The sequence below is a fragment of the Ovis aries genome, chromosome 3 (genome assembly GCF_016772045.2).
Source record: "Ovis aries strain OAR_USU_Benz2616 breed Rambouillet chromosome 3, ARS-UI_Ramb_v3.0, whole genome shotgun sequence".
Lineage (NCBI taxonomy): Eukaryota > Metazoa > Chordata > Mammalia > Artiodactyla > Bovidae > Ovis > Ovis aries.
Genome location: NC_056056.1, coordinates 135406547 through 135422147, shown reverse-complemented (window position 1 = coordinate 135422147; position 15601 = coordinate 135406547). Strand labels below are relative to the sequence as shown.

At 40.3% G+C, this 15601-nt stretch overlaps 1 protein-coding gene and 1 pseudogene across 1 annotated transcript; one reads left to right on the top strand and one right to left on the bottom strand.

Annotated features, from left to right (window-relative positions):
• Nucleotides 1-1958: 1958 nt before the first annotated feature.
• LOC132659620 (thymosin beta-10-like) lies at nucleotides 1959-11200 on the bottom strand (annotated as a pseudogene).
• TMT1A (thiol methyltransferase 1A) lies at nucleotides 3117-14352 on the top strand. The gene is made up of 2 exons (XM_004006354.6): nucleotides 3117-3685; nucleotides 12978-14352. The coding sequence occupies exons 1-2, from the start codon at nucleotides 3185-3187 to the stop codon at nucleotides 13212-13214; spliced, it is 738 nt and encodes a 245-aa protein (XP_004006403.2). The 5' UTR covers nucleotides 3117-3184; the 3' UTR covers nucleotides 13215-14352.
• Nucleotides 14353-15601: the final 1249 nt, after the last annotated feature.

Below are 15601 nucleotides of genomic sequence, written 5' to 3'. Positions count from 1 at the left end.
TGGGATTCTCCAGGCAGGAATACTGGAGCAGGTTGCCATTTCCTTCTCCAGGGGATCTTCCCGACCCAGGAATTGAACTCAGGTCTCCTGCATTGCAGGCAGATGATTTACCAACTGAGCTATGAGGGAAGCCCTCCCCTTCTCTATATAAATTTAAAAAGAGGTTTCTTTTAAGATCTGTGTTGCCACGATGACACCTGATTCCACCTGAACTTAACTTTTCTCAAACCTTGAGCTAACCAATGCATTTTTCTTATGGAAATGTCTGTCTTAAGCTATGTTAATGAACTATGTATTTACCCTAGACTCTGTCTTCAAATTAGTTCTGCCTAAGATTAAGAACAGACTTTGACAAACCAGTATGTTTTACTCATGCAAATATTCTCTTAAGCTACGTTAATGAGACTGTATTTGCTTGGAAACCTGCCTCGCTTCAAAATTCATGTCAATCATTTAATGGCCTGGGACATCTCACCTTGTGCCATTGTTATCTCAAAATGCATGTTGTGGGTGAGGGGCCTAGTACTAGTCTCTGAGTTTTGAGACATTTCCTTTCTCTAATTAGCAGACTGCTAGTAGCTATACAATGGCAACCCACTCCAGTACTGTTGCCTGGAAAATCCCATGGACAGAGGAGCTTGGTAGGCTGCAGTCCATGGGGTTGCTAAGGGTCAGACACGACTGAGCGACTTCACTTTCACTTTTCACTTTCATGCATTGGAGAAGGAAATGGCAACCCACCCCAGTGTTCTTGCCTGGAGAACCCCAGGGACGGGGGAGTCTAGTGGGCTGACGTCTATGGGGTTGCACAGAGCCGAACACAACTGAAGTGACTTAGCAGCAGCAGCAGTAGCTATATAACATCTAGCTAAAGACTAGCAGGGGGGCACTCTTTCTGCCCCCTTCTGATGTCTATGTCAGAAGCCTTCTCTATCTCTTCTATACTTTAATAAAACTTTATTACACAAAAGCTCTGAGCGATCAAGCCTCATCACTGGCCCCAGATTGAATTCCTCTCCTAGAGAGGCCAAGAATCCCGTCATCTTTCACGGCTCAGCAACCACCTTTCAGGGGCTTAGATGCTACGTAGCATGTGGGATCTTAGTTTCCCAACCAGGGATCGAACCTGAGTCCCCTGCATTGCAAGGAGGGTTCTTAACCACTGGACCACTAGAGAAGTCCCCATAGTAGCTTCATTTGTAATAAGCTACTATAATAAGCTATGAAAACTGTTAAAAACTCAAATATCCATCAAATTCAGGTGAATAGATAAACAAACTGTTATAGATCCATACAATAGAATACTACTCAGTGGAAAATCAGTGGATACATACAACAGTATGAATGACTCTTAATTATGCTGGATGAAAGAAATCAGACAATAAAAGTAGATATTGTATGATTCCAATTAACATAAAATCATAGGATGTATGTGTATGTACATGGGCTTAGTCTCTCTGTCATGTCCAACTCTTTGCGACCCCATGGATTGTAGTCTGCCAGGACCTCTGTCCATGGAGATTCTCCAGGCAGGAATCCTGGAGTTGGTTGCTATCCTCCTCCAGGGGATTCTCCCAACCCAGGGATCAAACCCAGGTCTCCCACATTGCAGGCAGATTCTTTACCATCTGAAGCCACTAGGGAAACCCAAGAATGCTGGAGTGGGTACTCTATCCTTTCTCCAGAGGATCATCCTGACCCAGGAATCAACCAGGAATTGAACTGGGGTCTTCTGCATTGCAGGCAGATTCTTGTAAGCCCAACTATAGGAAAGGCAAACTAACTTCCAGTGACAGAAGACAGATCAGTGGTGGCCTGGGAATGTGGAGGGCAGGAAAGAGGGATCACAAAGGGGCAAGAAGTATTTAGGAGGCGGGGAGTGTGATTGATGTGTTCATTACCTTGATTGAAGCAATGACTTCATGTATGTGTACATGTGCCAGAATTTAACCAAATGATACAGCTTAAATATGTGTGGTTTATTGTATGTTAATTCTACCTCAAGCAAGCTGTTAAGATGGAGCACATATTTATAAAATATGTATTGGGTATAACATATAAGGAAACAAAACACTCCCTGTGTCCATCACATGGTTTTAAAAAGTAAACATTACCGTTATTTTTGAGCATTTCTATGTTTCCTGAACACCCTAAGGCCCAGGCTTTCTTGTTAAAAACAGATGGATGTCTGAAAATATTTTCTTAATACTTTAGGTTCACAAAAGTGAATATTCTGGGGACTATTTTTATGTAAGTTAATTCAGTCGTGTCCGACTCTGTGCGACCCCATAGATGGCAGCCCACCAGGCTCCCCCCGTCCCTGGGATTCTCCAGGCAAGAACACTGGAGTGGGTTGCCATTTCCTTCTCCAGTGCATGAAAGTGAAAAGTGAAAGTGAAGTCGTTCAGTCGTGTCTGACCCTTAGCGACCCCATGGACTGCAGCCTACCAAGCTCCTCCGTCCATGGGATTTTCCAGGCAAGAGTACTGGAGTGGGGTGCCATTGCCTTCTCCGGAAAGTTAATTCAGTAATGTAGTAATTTGGCACAGGTTGAAGGTGAAACTTGCCCTTTAAAGATGGGCAGCCCAAAACAGTGACTTAAAAATAATCCCACTGTGCAGTTATGAACATCTTAGAACCTCTGCCTAGAATGCAAAAGGGAAAACTCTTGCTGTGACCAGACAGGCATGTGCTTTCACTTCTTTTTTAAAAAAAATGAGGCAGAGGTGGGCAGGATGGAACAGAAGTAGGTCGGGGGCACGGAGTAATAAATGGGGTTTAGCAACAGCCTTCTGGTGTGTTTTCACCAAGCTCCACCCCCAGATTCTGTTTTCTTAGGAGAGACTGGAGAACAGAAGCTGTGAGTACACTCTGCATTTAAAACTGCAGCAGTAGTCTCCAAGCAGGAAGAGGGGGCTGTAATCAGCTCTCCTTCTAAGGAAAAGCTGGGAACCTTCTCATTTCCCTTCACGAAAAATAAGCCATGAGGCAATTTCTGCCAAACATCTATTAACTGGATAAAACAGGTCTCTTGCCCGAGATCTGACTTCAGCTGTGTATTTCCAGCACAGCCAGCTCTTCTTTTCTCTGCAGCTGATTGGCTCTGGAGTGTGGCCAGAAACCTACTTCCTGCAATTAAAGGAGTCAGACCTCTTGTCCGCTGATCTGTTTTTTTCTCTTCTGAATGATGGCGCTCACCCTTTTTATCCTCCGTCTGGCCGTCTGCATCCTGGCATTTCCCATGTACCTGCTGGACTTTCTGGGCTTGTGGAACTGGATATGCAAACAGTGGTTCCCCTACTTCCTGGCGAGGTTCACTGTGATGTACAACAAACAGATGGAGAGCAAGAAGCAGGAGCTCTTCAGCAACCTGCGGGAGTTCACGGGCCCCTCTGGGAAGCTCTCCCTGCTGGAGCTGGGCTGTGGCACGGGGGCCAACTTCAAGTTCTACCCCTCTGGATGCCAGGTGACCTGTGTTGATCCCAACCCCAACTTTGACAAGTTCTTGATCAAGAGCATTGCCCAGAACCGACACCTGCAGTTTGAACGCTTCATAGTGGCTGCGGGGGAGAACATGCACCAGGTGGCCACAGGCTCCATGGATGTGGTGGTCTGCACCCTGGTGCTCTGCTCAGTGAAGAACCAGGAGCAGATCCTCCAGGAAGTGTGCCGAGTGCTGAGGCCGGTGAGTGCGGGCATGCGGAGGGCTGCTTAGTAGCAACCACCATCACCAAGGGCAGTCCTCCCAATTTCAGTAGATCAAACACCCAAACATAAAAGTAAAGCTCCAAGAAAAGACACTATTGAATTTTTAAAAAAGCTTCGAGTGCAGAAGCTATGAAGGAAAAGATTGATAATACATGAATTAAAAAAAAGTTAGAACTCCTGCAGGGAAAGGACTATAAACAAATTTGAAGTACAAAAATATTTTGTAAAAAATATTTGCCAAGGATGATAATGAGTTAACTTCCTTCATAACAGTGTTACAAATCAACAAGATCAACATGATTCCTAAATAAATTGTTTTTAAAAAGAGGGAAAAAAAGCAAAGCACAGGAACAGAAATATAAATAAAAATAGCCAATATATGATTTAAATATCTAGTCTTGTAATTAAAGAACAAATTAAAGTATATTTTATAGTGGAGTCTTTAAAATAAAACAAATGAATAAATAAAACAGAAACAAATTCATAGATAGAACAAACTAGTGGTTATCAGCTGGGAGAGGGAAAAAGGGAGGAGCAGGAGTGGTATGGGATTAAAAGATACAAACTAGTATGTGTAAAATAAATAAGCAACAAGGATATATTCTACAGCACAGGGAAATATAGTCATTATTTTGTAATAAATTTAAATGGAGTATAAACTATAAAAAATTTGAATCATCTTTCTAAATTACATATATATGCGTTAGAAGGGGGAGGTGGGAGGGAGGTTTGGGATTGGGAACATGTGTACACCTGTGGCGGATTCATGTTGATGTGTGGCAAAACCAACACAATATTGTAAAGTAAAAATAATAATAATAATAAATTTTTAAAAGGGAAAAAAATTTTGAATCACTTTGTTGTACATCTGAAACTAATATTATAATCAACCATGCTGCTGCTGCTGCTCCTGCTAAGTTGCTTCAGTCGTGTCCGACTCTTGTGCGACCCCACACACAGCAGCCCACCAGGCTCTTCTGTCCCTGGGCTTCTCCAGGCGAGAACACTGGAGTGGGTTGCCATTTCCTTCTCCATAATCAACCATACTTCAATTAAAAAGAAATTAAAGCAAGACCCTTTTTATCTACTATTCTGTCAGAGACTTTTAAGTTCAGTATGATATTGGGGTGGGTCTAGGGGTCTGGACACCCAACTGGAGGAAGTGTCCTCTTCAGAAAGCAATTTAATAATATCAAATTTTTAAGTAATTTACATCTTCATCCAACAGGAATTTATCCTATAGCTATCCTGCAAAAATACACAAAAACTCATTTAAAGGTAAAAATATTCATTACAGCATTTTTAATATAATAAATTGGAAATAACATCCATCAATGGGAAGTTGTTAAGTACATTGTCACATAGTATAAAGAATTTCTTTGCAGCTGTTAAAACAAGAAATTTGTACCTATGTCAATGAAAAACATTCTCAAGAGATAGTGTTAATTTTAAAAGCAATGAAAGCAGAATATTATGTAGAGTGCTAGTCCATTTGTGTGTGGAGGGGGAGAATATACTTATATAAGTATTTATGTTAATGGGAATTATAAACATATAATCATTAACAGTGGTTACCTATTGGGAAGGGAACTGGATGAGGAGAAAGAATTTCTTTTCATTTTATACCTCTCCATATAGTTTGAAATTCTTTATACCTGTATGTAATTTTCACATATTACCTTTATTGTTTACTTAAAAACTTGTTTTAAATAGAAGCTTGGTGTGCTCCAGTCCACGGGGTTGCAAAGAGTCAGATACGACTGATAAACTGAACAACAATTCTAAACAAACTTGAACATACATAAAATATGAATATTTTAACATTTGAATTTACTCTTCTAGGGGAAAAAGATGGTCTGTAATCCCCAGTTTTATTTTCTCCCATCCAAGTACTAACCAGGCCCAACCCTGCTTAGCTTCTGAGATCAGACGAGATGGCCATGTTTAGGGTGATACCGCCGGAGACCTCAGTTTTATTTTCTAACAGAGGAAGTTCCTCAGGAAGAAATGGAGTTGAAGATAGTGTTTAGAGGCAATAATATACAGTTGTCCCTCAGAGTCACTCCCTGCCCCCTACCACAGATACCAAAATCTATACAAGCTCAAGTCCCTTACATAAAATGGTATAGAATCTGCATATAACCTACACATATCCTCCCAGATACCTTAAATCATCTCTAGATTACTTTTTAATACCTAATACAAGGTAAATGCTATATAAATAGTTGCCAGCATGTGGGAAATTCAAGTTTGGCCTTTTTTAAACTTTCTGGATTTTTTGCCCAGTATTTTTCATCTGTTGGTTGAATCCAAGGATGCAGGACCTGTGGATACTGAGGGCCGACTGTAATTCTGTGTTTGGCTCAAGAATAGGCCGACATCAAAACTGTAACTGAAAAAGGTCTGATTCTGACATTCAAATCCTGGGTTCTTCTGTCCCAAGACTGGGCATTAACTGGGCACATTTAAGAGACATTTTGCTTATGTGTTATTAATCTCACAACGCCTCTGCAAAGCAAATAATGATCATCTCGGGTTTAAGCACTGAGAATGCTCTTAGGGGATCATATTCTTCCTTTAGCTCCTACAAAGCATCCACACATTGCTGAATAGAACCAGAAGCTTTCCTGCATTCTCATTCACTCCATCACGCAGTCCTTAACGCAGGGACTGTCTTCATGTTGGGCTGAGGAAACAGACCTAGAGAAGTTAAGAAACTTGCCCCACATTACACAGCCAGCTGCTGCTGCTAAGTCGCTTCAGTTGTGTCCGACTCTGTGCGACCCCATAGATGGCAGCCCACCAGGCTCCCTGGTCCCTAGGATTCTCCAAGCAAGTATACTGGAGTGGGTTGCCATTTCCTCCTCCAATGCATAAAAGTGAAAAGTGAAAGTGAAGTTGCTCAGTTGTGTCCGACTTGTAGCAACCCCATGGACTGCAGCTTACCAGGCTCCTCCGTCCATGGGATTTTCCAGGCAAGAGTACAGGAGTGGGGTGCCATTGCCTTCTCCGACACAGCCAGCAGATCTGACTTTAATGCACATATTCTTCTCACTGCACCACAGTGCTTATCACTGGGGCTTTGTATTGCTTCAGCTTCAACATTTCTACCATTTTTGCTGGCTATTCTTCCTCTGCCCATCCCCTAAACACTGGAGTTTCTATTTTGGCTCTAATTTTGCTTATATACACCCCCCGTGTAATCTCATGTACCGCCAAAGTTTTCAATTACCATGCACACAGATGGTTTCCAAATTTAAGTATCAAGCTCAGATCTCTCTTCTAATCCCAAATCTTCATGCCCAGTTGGCTACACAAGTCACCTGAAAGGGTAACAGGCTCTCTAGCCTAACCTGTGCAATCCAGAGGGCATCAGCAACCTCCTCAGACCTGGGTCTCCTCTTCTCTCCTGTCCTCTTCCATGAAAAAAAATTTTTTCAGCAGGAAATTTCAAGTTTTCCATTCCTGAACACACATCTCGTACCTGCCCACAGAGGGGCAAGTAGAGGGAACTCCCTCTCTAAACTCTGCCTGGACAGCCAAGACTAGGGAAGCTAGAAGAGGCTAAGGAGAATGGGACAGTCATCATGGGTTTTGGAGGTACTCATCGGTCCCTTTTCCCCTTCTCCTCCACAGGTAGGTTAAGTAGAAAACTTCTGAAGACTCGTTAAAAATGTGTACCCTCTACTGTGTCCAGACTTGATCTATAGTTACAGGACTGTCCTAGATGAAACCAGCGTTACTGCTATTTGATTATTTACATACAGTATACACTGATTGAAAAAAAATCAAATTACAAAATATTATCATGAATTCAGTAACTTTTAGATGGCTCAATATCTGTCTTTTTTTAAAATTATTTTTTACATAATTTTGTTTTCTGTCAAATCTCAACGTAAATCAGCCATAGGTATACATATGTCCACTTCCTCTTGAACCTCCCTCCCATCTCCCTCCTCATCCCACCCCTCCACATTGATACAGAGCCCCTATTTGAGTTTCCTGAGACATACAGCAAATTCCCATTAGCTATTTTATATATGGTAATGTAAGTTTCCATATTACTCTCTCCGTACATCTCACCCTCTCCTCCCCTCTCCCCATGTCCATAAATTTGCTCTCTGTATCTGTTTCTCCATTGCTTCCCTGCAAATAAACTCTTCAGTGCCATCTTTCTAGATTCTGTATATGTGTGTTAATATATGGTATTTCTCTTTCTGACTTACTTCACTCTGTATAATAGGCTCTAGGTTCACCTACCTCATCAGAACTCATTCAAATGTGTTCTTTTTTATGGCTGAGTAATATTCCATTGTGTATATGTACCACTGCTTCTTTATCCATTCATGAGAGGCTCTAGGTTCATCTACCTCATCAGAACTCACTCAAATGTGTTCTTTTTTATGGCTGAGTAATATTCCATTGTGTATATGTACCACTACTTCTTTATCCATTCATGAGAGGCTCTAGGTTCATCTACCTCATCAGAACTCACTCAAATGTGTTCTTTTTTATGGCTGAGTAATATTCCATTGTGTATATGTACCACTACTTCTTTATCCATTCATGTGTCGATGGACATCTAGGTTGCTTCCACATTCTAGCTATTGTAGTTAGTGCTGCAATGAACAATGGGGTACATGTGTCTTTTTCAGTTTTGGTTTCCTCAGGGTACATGCCTAGTAGTTGGATTGCTGGGTCACGTGGTGGTTTTATTCCTAGTTTCTTAACGACTCTCCATACTGTCTTCCTTAGTGACTGTATCAACTTATTACATTCACACCAATAGTGCAAGAGGGTTCCCTTTTCTCCACACCCTCTCCAGGATTTATTGTTTGTAGACTTTTTGATGATGGTCATTCTGACTCATGTGAGGTGGTATCTCATTGTAGTTTTGAGATTTCATTTTTGAGTTTCAGTTTTGAGTTTTCATTTTTCTAATAATGAGTAATGTTGAGCATCTTTTCATGTGTTTGTTAGCCATCTGTATGACCTCTTTGCAGAAATGTCTGTTTAGGTCTTTTTGCCAATTATTGATTGGGTTGTTTGTTTTTCTGGCACTGAGTTGTATGAGTTGCTTGTATATTTTGGAAATTAACCCTTGTTTCGTTTGCCATTATTTTCTCCAATTCTGAGAGCTGTCTGTTCACCTTGCTTATAGTTTCTTTGGTGTGTAAAAGTTTTTAAGTTTAACTAGGTCCCACTTGTTTACTTTTGGTTTTATTTCCATTACTCTAGGAGGTGGGTCATAGAGGATCTTGCTTTCTGTCATCAAGTATTCTGCCTATGTTTTCCTCTAAAAGTTTTACAGTTTCTGGTCTTACATTTAGGTCTTTCCTAGCACCACTTACTGAAGAGGCTATCTTTGCTCCATTGTATATTCTTGCCTCTTTTGTCAAAAATAAGGTATCCATTGGTGCATGGGTTTATTTTTGGGTTTTCTATATTGTTCCATTGATCTGTATTTCTGTTTTTGTGCCAGTACCATACTGTCTTGATGACCGTAGCTTTGTAGTATAATCTGAAGTCAGGAAGGTTGATTGCTCCAGCCCCATTCTACTTTCTCAAGAATGCTTTGGCTATTCAGGGTCTTTTGTGTTTCCATATGAATTATGAAATTTTTTGTTCTAGTTCTGTGAAAAATGCCCTTGGTAACTTGATAGGGATTACACTGAATTTGTAGATTGCATTTGGTACTATAGTCATTTTCACAATATGGATTCTTCCTACCTAGGAACATGGAATATCTCTCCATCTGTTTATGTGGTCTTTGATTTCTTTCATCAGTGTCTTATAATTTTCCATATACAGTTATTTTGTCTCCTTAGGTAGGTTTATTCCTAGATATTTTATTCTTTTTGTTGCAATGGTGAATGGGACTGATTCCTTAATTTCTCTTTCTGATTTTTCATTGTTAGTATACAGGAATGCAAGTGACTTCTGTGTATTGATTTTGTCTCCTGCAACTTTGCTAAATTCACTGATTAGCTCTAGTAATTTTATGGTAATATCTTTAGGGCTTTCTGTGTAGTATCATGTCATCTGCAAACAGGGAGCACTCTCCTTTTCTGATCTGGATTCCTTTTATTTCTTCTTCTTCTCTGATTGCTGTAACTAGGACTTCCAAAACTATGTTGAATAATGGTGGTGAGAGTGGATACCCTCATAAATGGGTGCTAAATTTGGTCAAAGGCTTTTTCTATTGTGGCTTTTATTGAGATTATCATATGGTTTTTATCTTTCAATTTATTAATATGGTGTATCACATTGATTTGCATATATTGAAGAATCCTTGCATCCCTGGAGTAAACCTAACTTGATCATGGTGTATGAGTTTTTTAATGTAGTGGTGAATTCTGTTTGCTAAAATTTTGTTGAGGATTTTTGCATCTATGTTCATCAGTGATATTGGCCTGTAGTTTTCTTTTCTTGTGTTGTCTTTGTCTGGTTTTGGAATCACGGTGATGGTGGCCTCGTAGAATGAGTTTGGAAGTGTTCCTTCCCCTGCAATTTTTTGAAAGAGTTTTAGAAGGATGGGTATTAGCTCTCCTATAAACGTTTGACAGAATTCACCTATGAAGCCATCTGCTCCCAGGTTTGTGTTTTGGGAAATTTTTGATCACAGTTTCAATTTCTGTGCTTGTAATTGGGTTGTTCATAATTTCTATTTCTTCCTGGTTCAGTCTTGGAAGATTGAACTTTTCTAAGAATTTGTCCATTTCTTCCAGGTTATGCATTTTAGGTTATGCCATATAGTTGCTCAGAAGTCTCTTATAATCCTTTGTATTTCTGCATTGTCTGTTGTAACCTCTCCTTTTTCATTTCTTATTTTGTTGATTTGATTCTTCTTTTTTCTTGATGAGTCTGGCGAAAGGTTTGTCAATTTTGTTTATCTTCTCAGAGAACCAGCTTTTAGTTTTATTAATCTTTACTATTGTTTCTTTCATTTCTTTTTCATTTATTTCTGCTCTGATCTTTATGATTTGTTTCCTTCTGCTAATTTGGGGGTTTTTTGTTCTTCTTTTTCCAGTTGTTTTAGGTATAAAGTTAGGCTGTCTACCCAATGTTTTTGTTTCTTGAGGTAGGACTGTATTGCTATAAATTCCCCTCTTAGAACTGCTTTTGCTGCATCCCATAGGTTTTGAGTTGTTGTGTTTTCATTGGGATTTGTTTCTAGGAAATTTCTAATTTCTCTTTTGGTTTCTTCAGTAACCTGTTCATAATTTGGAAACATACTGTTTAATCTCACGGTGCAGCTTGTCACTTGTGTGCATCTTGCAGGTGGACTTTCCTCCACCTCACGGATAGGGTCTCCAAGACGATGCGGTGGAGAATCCTCCAGGCTCACAAGAAACTTCACTTTGCTTGCTTCTCCTGCTCAATGATCTCTTGGGTCGAAAGGATGTTCTTCTCCTGAGTCTCAGTCTTCTTCAGCTTGGCCTTATGGAAGCTGATTTCCCCATGTTGGGCTTGTCTGCCATTTTCTTAAAACAACCCGAGAAGTTCCTCTTCAAGTCTCCTGTCCAGTGCTCCCCCTTGTGTCGCTGCCCAAAGAGACCTGGTGGGGTTTTTTTTTTTTTTCAACAAACCAAAAACTTGTGCTTTTATTTTTTTCCTATTTTTAAAAATTAATTTTTATTACAGGATAGTTGCTCTACAGTGTTGCATTAGTTTCTATTGTACAGCAAAGTGAATCCCTTCTGGGCTTGCTTCCCATTCAGGTCACCACAGTACATCAAGTAGAGTTCCCTGTGCTGTACCGTATGTTCTCATCTGTTAGATGATTCATTTTTAAAAATTAATCCTATCTCTTTCATTCTGTGATAATGGTACAAAAGTACAAGACATGGTTATTTAGCCTCAGACAGTGGTTGGTATGGATTCAGACTCCCACAGGCTTGCAAAGCAGAGCCTAAGAACAATTTTCAGAAGAATTTAAAGGTTGGGTTTTTTTTTAATAAAAAGAGAAGTTAAAAAATTGTAATTAAAAGGCAAACAACAAATGGGGAAACATTTGTAGTGTATGTAGTTTAATTATAATAAAAGTCCTTACTGCTGCTAAGTCACTTCAGTCCTGTCCGACTCTGTGCGACCCCATAGACAGCAGCCCACCAGGCTCCTCCGTCCCCGGGATTCTCCAGGCAAGAACACTGGAGTGGGTTGCCATTTCCTTCTCCAATGCATGAAAGTGAAAAGTGAAAGTGAAGTCGCTCAGTCGTGTCCGACCCTCAGCGAACCCATGCACTTCAGCCTTCCAGGCTACTCCATACATGGGATTTTCCAGGCAAGAGTACTGGAGTGGGGTACCATTGCCTTCTCCAAAAAGCCTTTACTAATCAGTTAAAAAAAACCCAATGGCCTATTAGAAAACTGATAATGGACATTAACAGACAAATCAGAAAAACAGAAATCCAAACAGCCAGTATTAGTAGTCAAAGTGTTAGTCACTCAGTCATGTCAGACTCTTTACGACCCCATGGACTCTATAGCCCACCAGGCTCCTCTGTCCATGGAATTCTCTAGGCAAGAATACTAGAGTGGGTTGCCATTCCTTTCTACAGGGGATCTTTCCAACACATAACATTTAGTAAAAGATGTTACGATTAAAAATACTAAAGATATGCATGTTATAAAAAATACCACATTACACACCAAATAGATTTTTAAAAACATAGATGAGCATTTATTGAAAATGGGCACTCACATCTATTGCTGGTATGAATACAAACTGGGGCAACTCTTCCAAAGGGCAGTTTGACAACCTGGCTTCTGAGATGGCTCAGTGGTAAAGAATCCACCTGCCAATGCAGGAGATGCAAGAGACATGGGTTCAGTCCTTGGGTTGGGAAGATTCCCTGGAGGAGGACATGGCAACCCACTCCAGTATTCTTGTCTGAAGAATCCCATGGACAGAGGAGCCTAGTGGGCTACAGTCCACGGGGTCGCAGAGTTGGAAGTGACTGAGCACGCAAGCACGCATGTGACAGGCATTAAGAATAGGCCCTTGAATGCTTTAAATTGCTTTAAATTTTAGCTATCATTATGTATTACTTTTATGAACAGACGATATAGACTGGCAGCTCTGTATACAGTCTGACAGAAGATGACGCTATTAACCACAATGGTATCGTAGTGAGTTTGGATTTCTCCATATCTCCTCATGAAGTGGACCTCTGGGGCCACTGAAATCTGACATTTAAACATCTTATCAAATTGTTTGTCCCGAACTAAAATTCTTGGTGGTTTTCTTTCCCCCTTTTCTTTCTCAGGGAGGAGCTTTTTATTTTATGGAGCATGTAGCAGATAAGCCTTCCACCTGGAATTACTTCTGGCAACAGGTCCTGGATCCCGTCTGGCACCTTCTGTTTGATGGATGCAACCTGACCAGAGAGAGCTGGAAGGCCCTGGAGCAGGCCCGCTTCTCCAAGCTGAAGCTGCAGCACTTACAGGCCCCTCTGTCCTGGGAGCTAGTGCGCCCTCACATCTACGGATATGCTGTGAAATAGTGGAAGCAGGGAGCTGAGACCCAAAGGGCTCAAATAATTTAAGGTTTTGGCTTCACACTTAAAACAGTAACTGAAAGATGGGAACTCCCTTTTTTGGGTAAATTTACATTTCATCCCTAAAAGTTTATGTTATAACCTAGTTAACCATTTTCTATCATCTCCCAAGAATCAAAACACAAAACAACTTTGAACTCTCTCTTGAAAGAAACAGTGGGCTTCCATAATTAAATTCTACCATTATCCTCAGATCTTACTTTATTCCATAACTTCACAGTTTATCTTATTTAAATTATGACCCAACAGATTTTAATTTCACCATTTCTATGAGAGGCTGATACTAATAAGAATTTAATCACACAAAGGAAGATTTTGAAAAGGAAGAGGGGAAAACATCTTAAGAATTCACAAACTGAATAAAGAAATACTAACTATTTGAAAAATCCAAACCTAAAAGCACAGGTTTTGTTTTGTTTTGTTTTGTTTTTAAGGAATCTGAATCTACTTGCTGTTCTTAGTATCAATGTGCTGGCTTTCAAAATTAATGTACCAGGACGCCACACCTGGTTCTGCCCAGCTCTGTTATGTTTTTTATTCTGGTATTCCACCAAAGTTTGTTCTTCTGCATTCCAGTCTTTAATTCCTACAAGGAAGATTGTACTTTAGTACACTTTAGTATATCCATAAAACTACATGAAGCAGAGTTCTTGGGTTCATTTTGCCCATTATATAGCATGCACTTGGCTGAATGTTTTAAACTGCAAGCAAAGGAAATGCCCACTGTAGTGAGGGAAACACTGAATGCTTGGGTATACTTTGTAAGAGCCCCCTCAAAATAGGCAACCTGTGAGTCTGTAAAGAGGTAGACAAATATTGTTTGGATTATTCTGATCAAATTTCTACTCTGGTCCCAAGATGATTTCTTTGTTCCTTGTAACCACAGAAACCTTGAAAAATCATCATAAGTGTATTGAAAACAAGTTGGTCAGAGGATTTAGAATTTTCAGCACAAGTTTGTATGCATTTTAATAAGTTTAGTATGTTTTCTGAGATGATTTTGCAAAAGGGCTATTTTAAGTATCAACTCAATAAATTTACATATATTTTAGGAATGGAAATAAAATGAATGATTTATATCTTTTCTGGCTTACTCTCATTTTTCTTAGCATCTCTGAGAGGGCTTTCCTTCATGGTGGAAAATTAAGCTACTTGAATGTACGTATTTTTCCTTCTACAGCCAGATGACTAAATGCAGCTAGCAGATTTCAGAAAAACCAATTTGGGGGACTTTCCTGGTTGTACAATGGTTAAGACTTGCACTAGAAATGACAGAGGATGCTGGTTCAGTCACTGGTCAGGAAACTAAGATCACATATGCCATGTAGCATGGCCAAAAAATAAAAATAAAAGGCAATTTTGGAAGGGTCTGAATGGGTTTTGAAAAGTTCAAGTCCAAAAACTCCCTTTGTGAAATCCATAGGGCAGAAAGAATGGAAGTTTACTATTCTCTCTTGTGCATGAAAACAGTCACTATTACGGTGAGGTTAGGACATGAGTCTACAGTCTCCTGAACTATGGAATGTGAATATCCTCCCGCCAGGGTCTCCCAAAAGTAGGGGCGTTCTTATTTGCCCGACTTACTACTGGTTAGGTCGGTCTAGGGATTGAGAAATCTGAAAAACCACAGGTTGATCTGGTGAAGTATTATTGACAGGCTGGAAGGTAATACCAAAGTACAAAGCACTGGGCACATTCTTCTCAACTCCCTTTTGTTTAAATGGTGTAGCAAATATTATCCTTACTCTCTACAGGTGGGGAAAAATAAATAAGTGAAGTTTCTCACATTCCACAAGGTACTGAGCTAGTCTGAGAGCCCTAATTCCTAAAACCACAACACCTGTTTTGACAAGCATCCCTGCCATACCACCTTCTCAGGCCCAGAAAACACACATTTATGATCATTCCAAGAACCGAAGGACATGACTTAAGCCTAGGCAAAATGGAAACAGAGAAGAGGCAAAACATGTCAATGCTTTTTAGGTCCTGTGTTGGTTAGAGTCCCTTGATTGCTGGTGACAGAACTCCCAACCCAAAAAGACTTACGTAGAAAAGAACTCTGACTTGAATTAGTGAAAGGTTTAGGAACAGAGGGGCTTCCCTGGTGGCTCAGAGAGTAAAGCGTCTGCCTGCAATATGGGTAACTGGGGTTCAATCCCTGGTTCAGGAAGAGCCCCTGGAGAAGGAAATGGCAACCCACTCCAGTACTCTTGCCTGGAAAATCCCATGGACAGAGAAGCCTGGTAGGCTTCATGGGGTCGCAAAGAGTCAGACACGACTGAGCAACTTCACTTTCACTTTAGGAACAGAGAGCCTGAGGCACAGCCTGGGCA

Coding starts and splice junctions, on each gene's coding strand:
- TMT1A (XM_004006354.6), top strand. CDS start 3,185: ATGATGGCGCTCACCCTTTTTATCCTCCGTCTGGCCGTCTGCATCCTG. Junction 3,686..12,977: donor TGTGCCGAGTGCTGAGGCCG/GTGAGTGCGGGC, acceptor TTTCTTTCTCAG/GGAGGAGCTTTTTATTTTAT.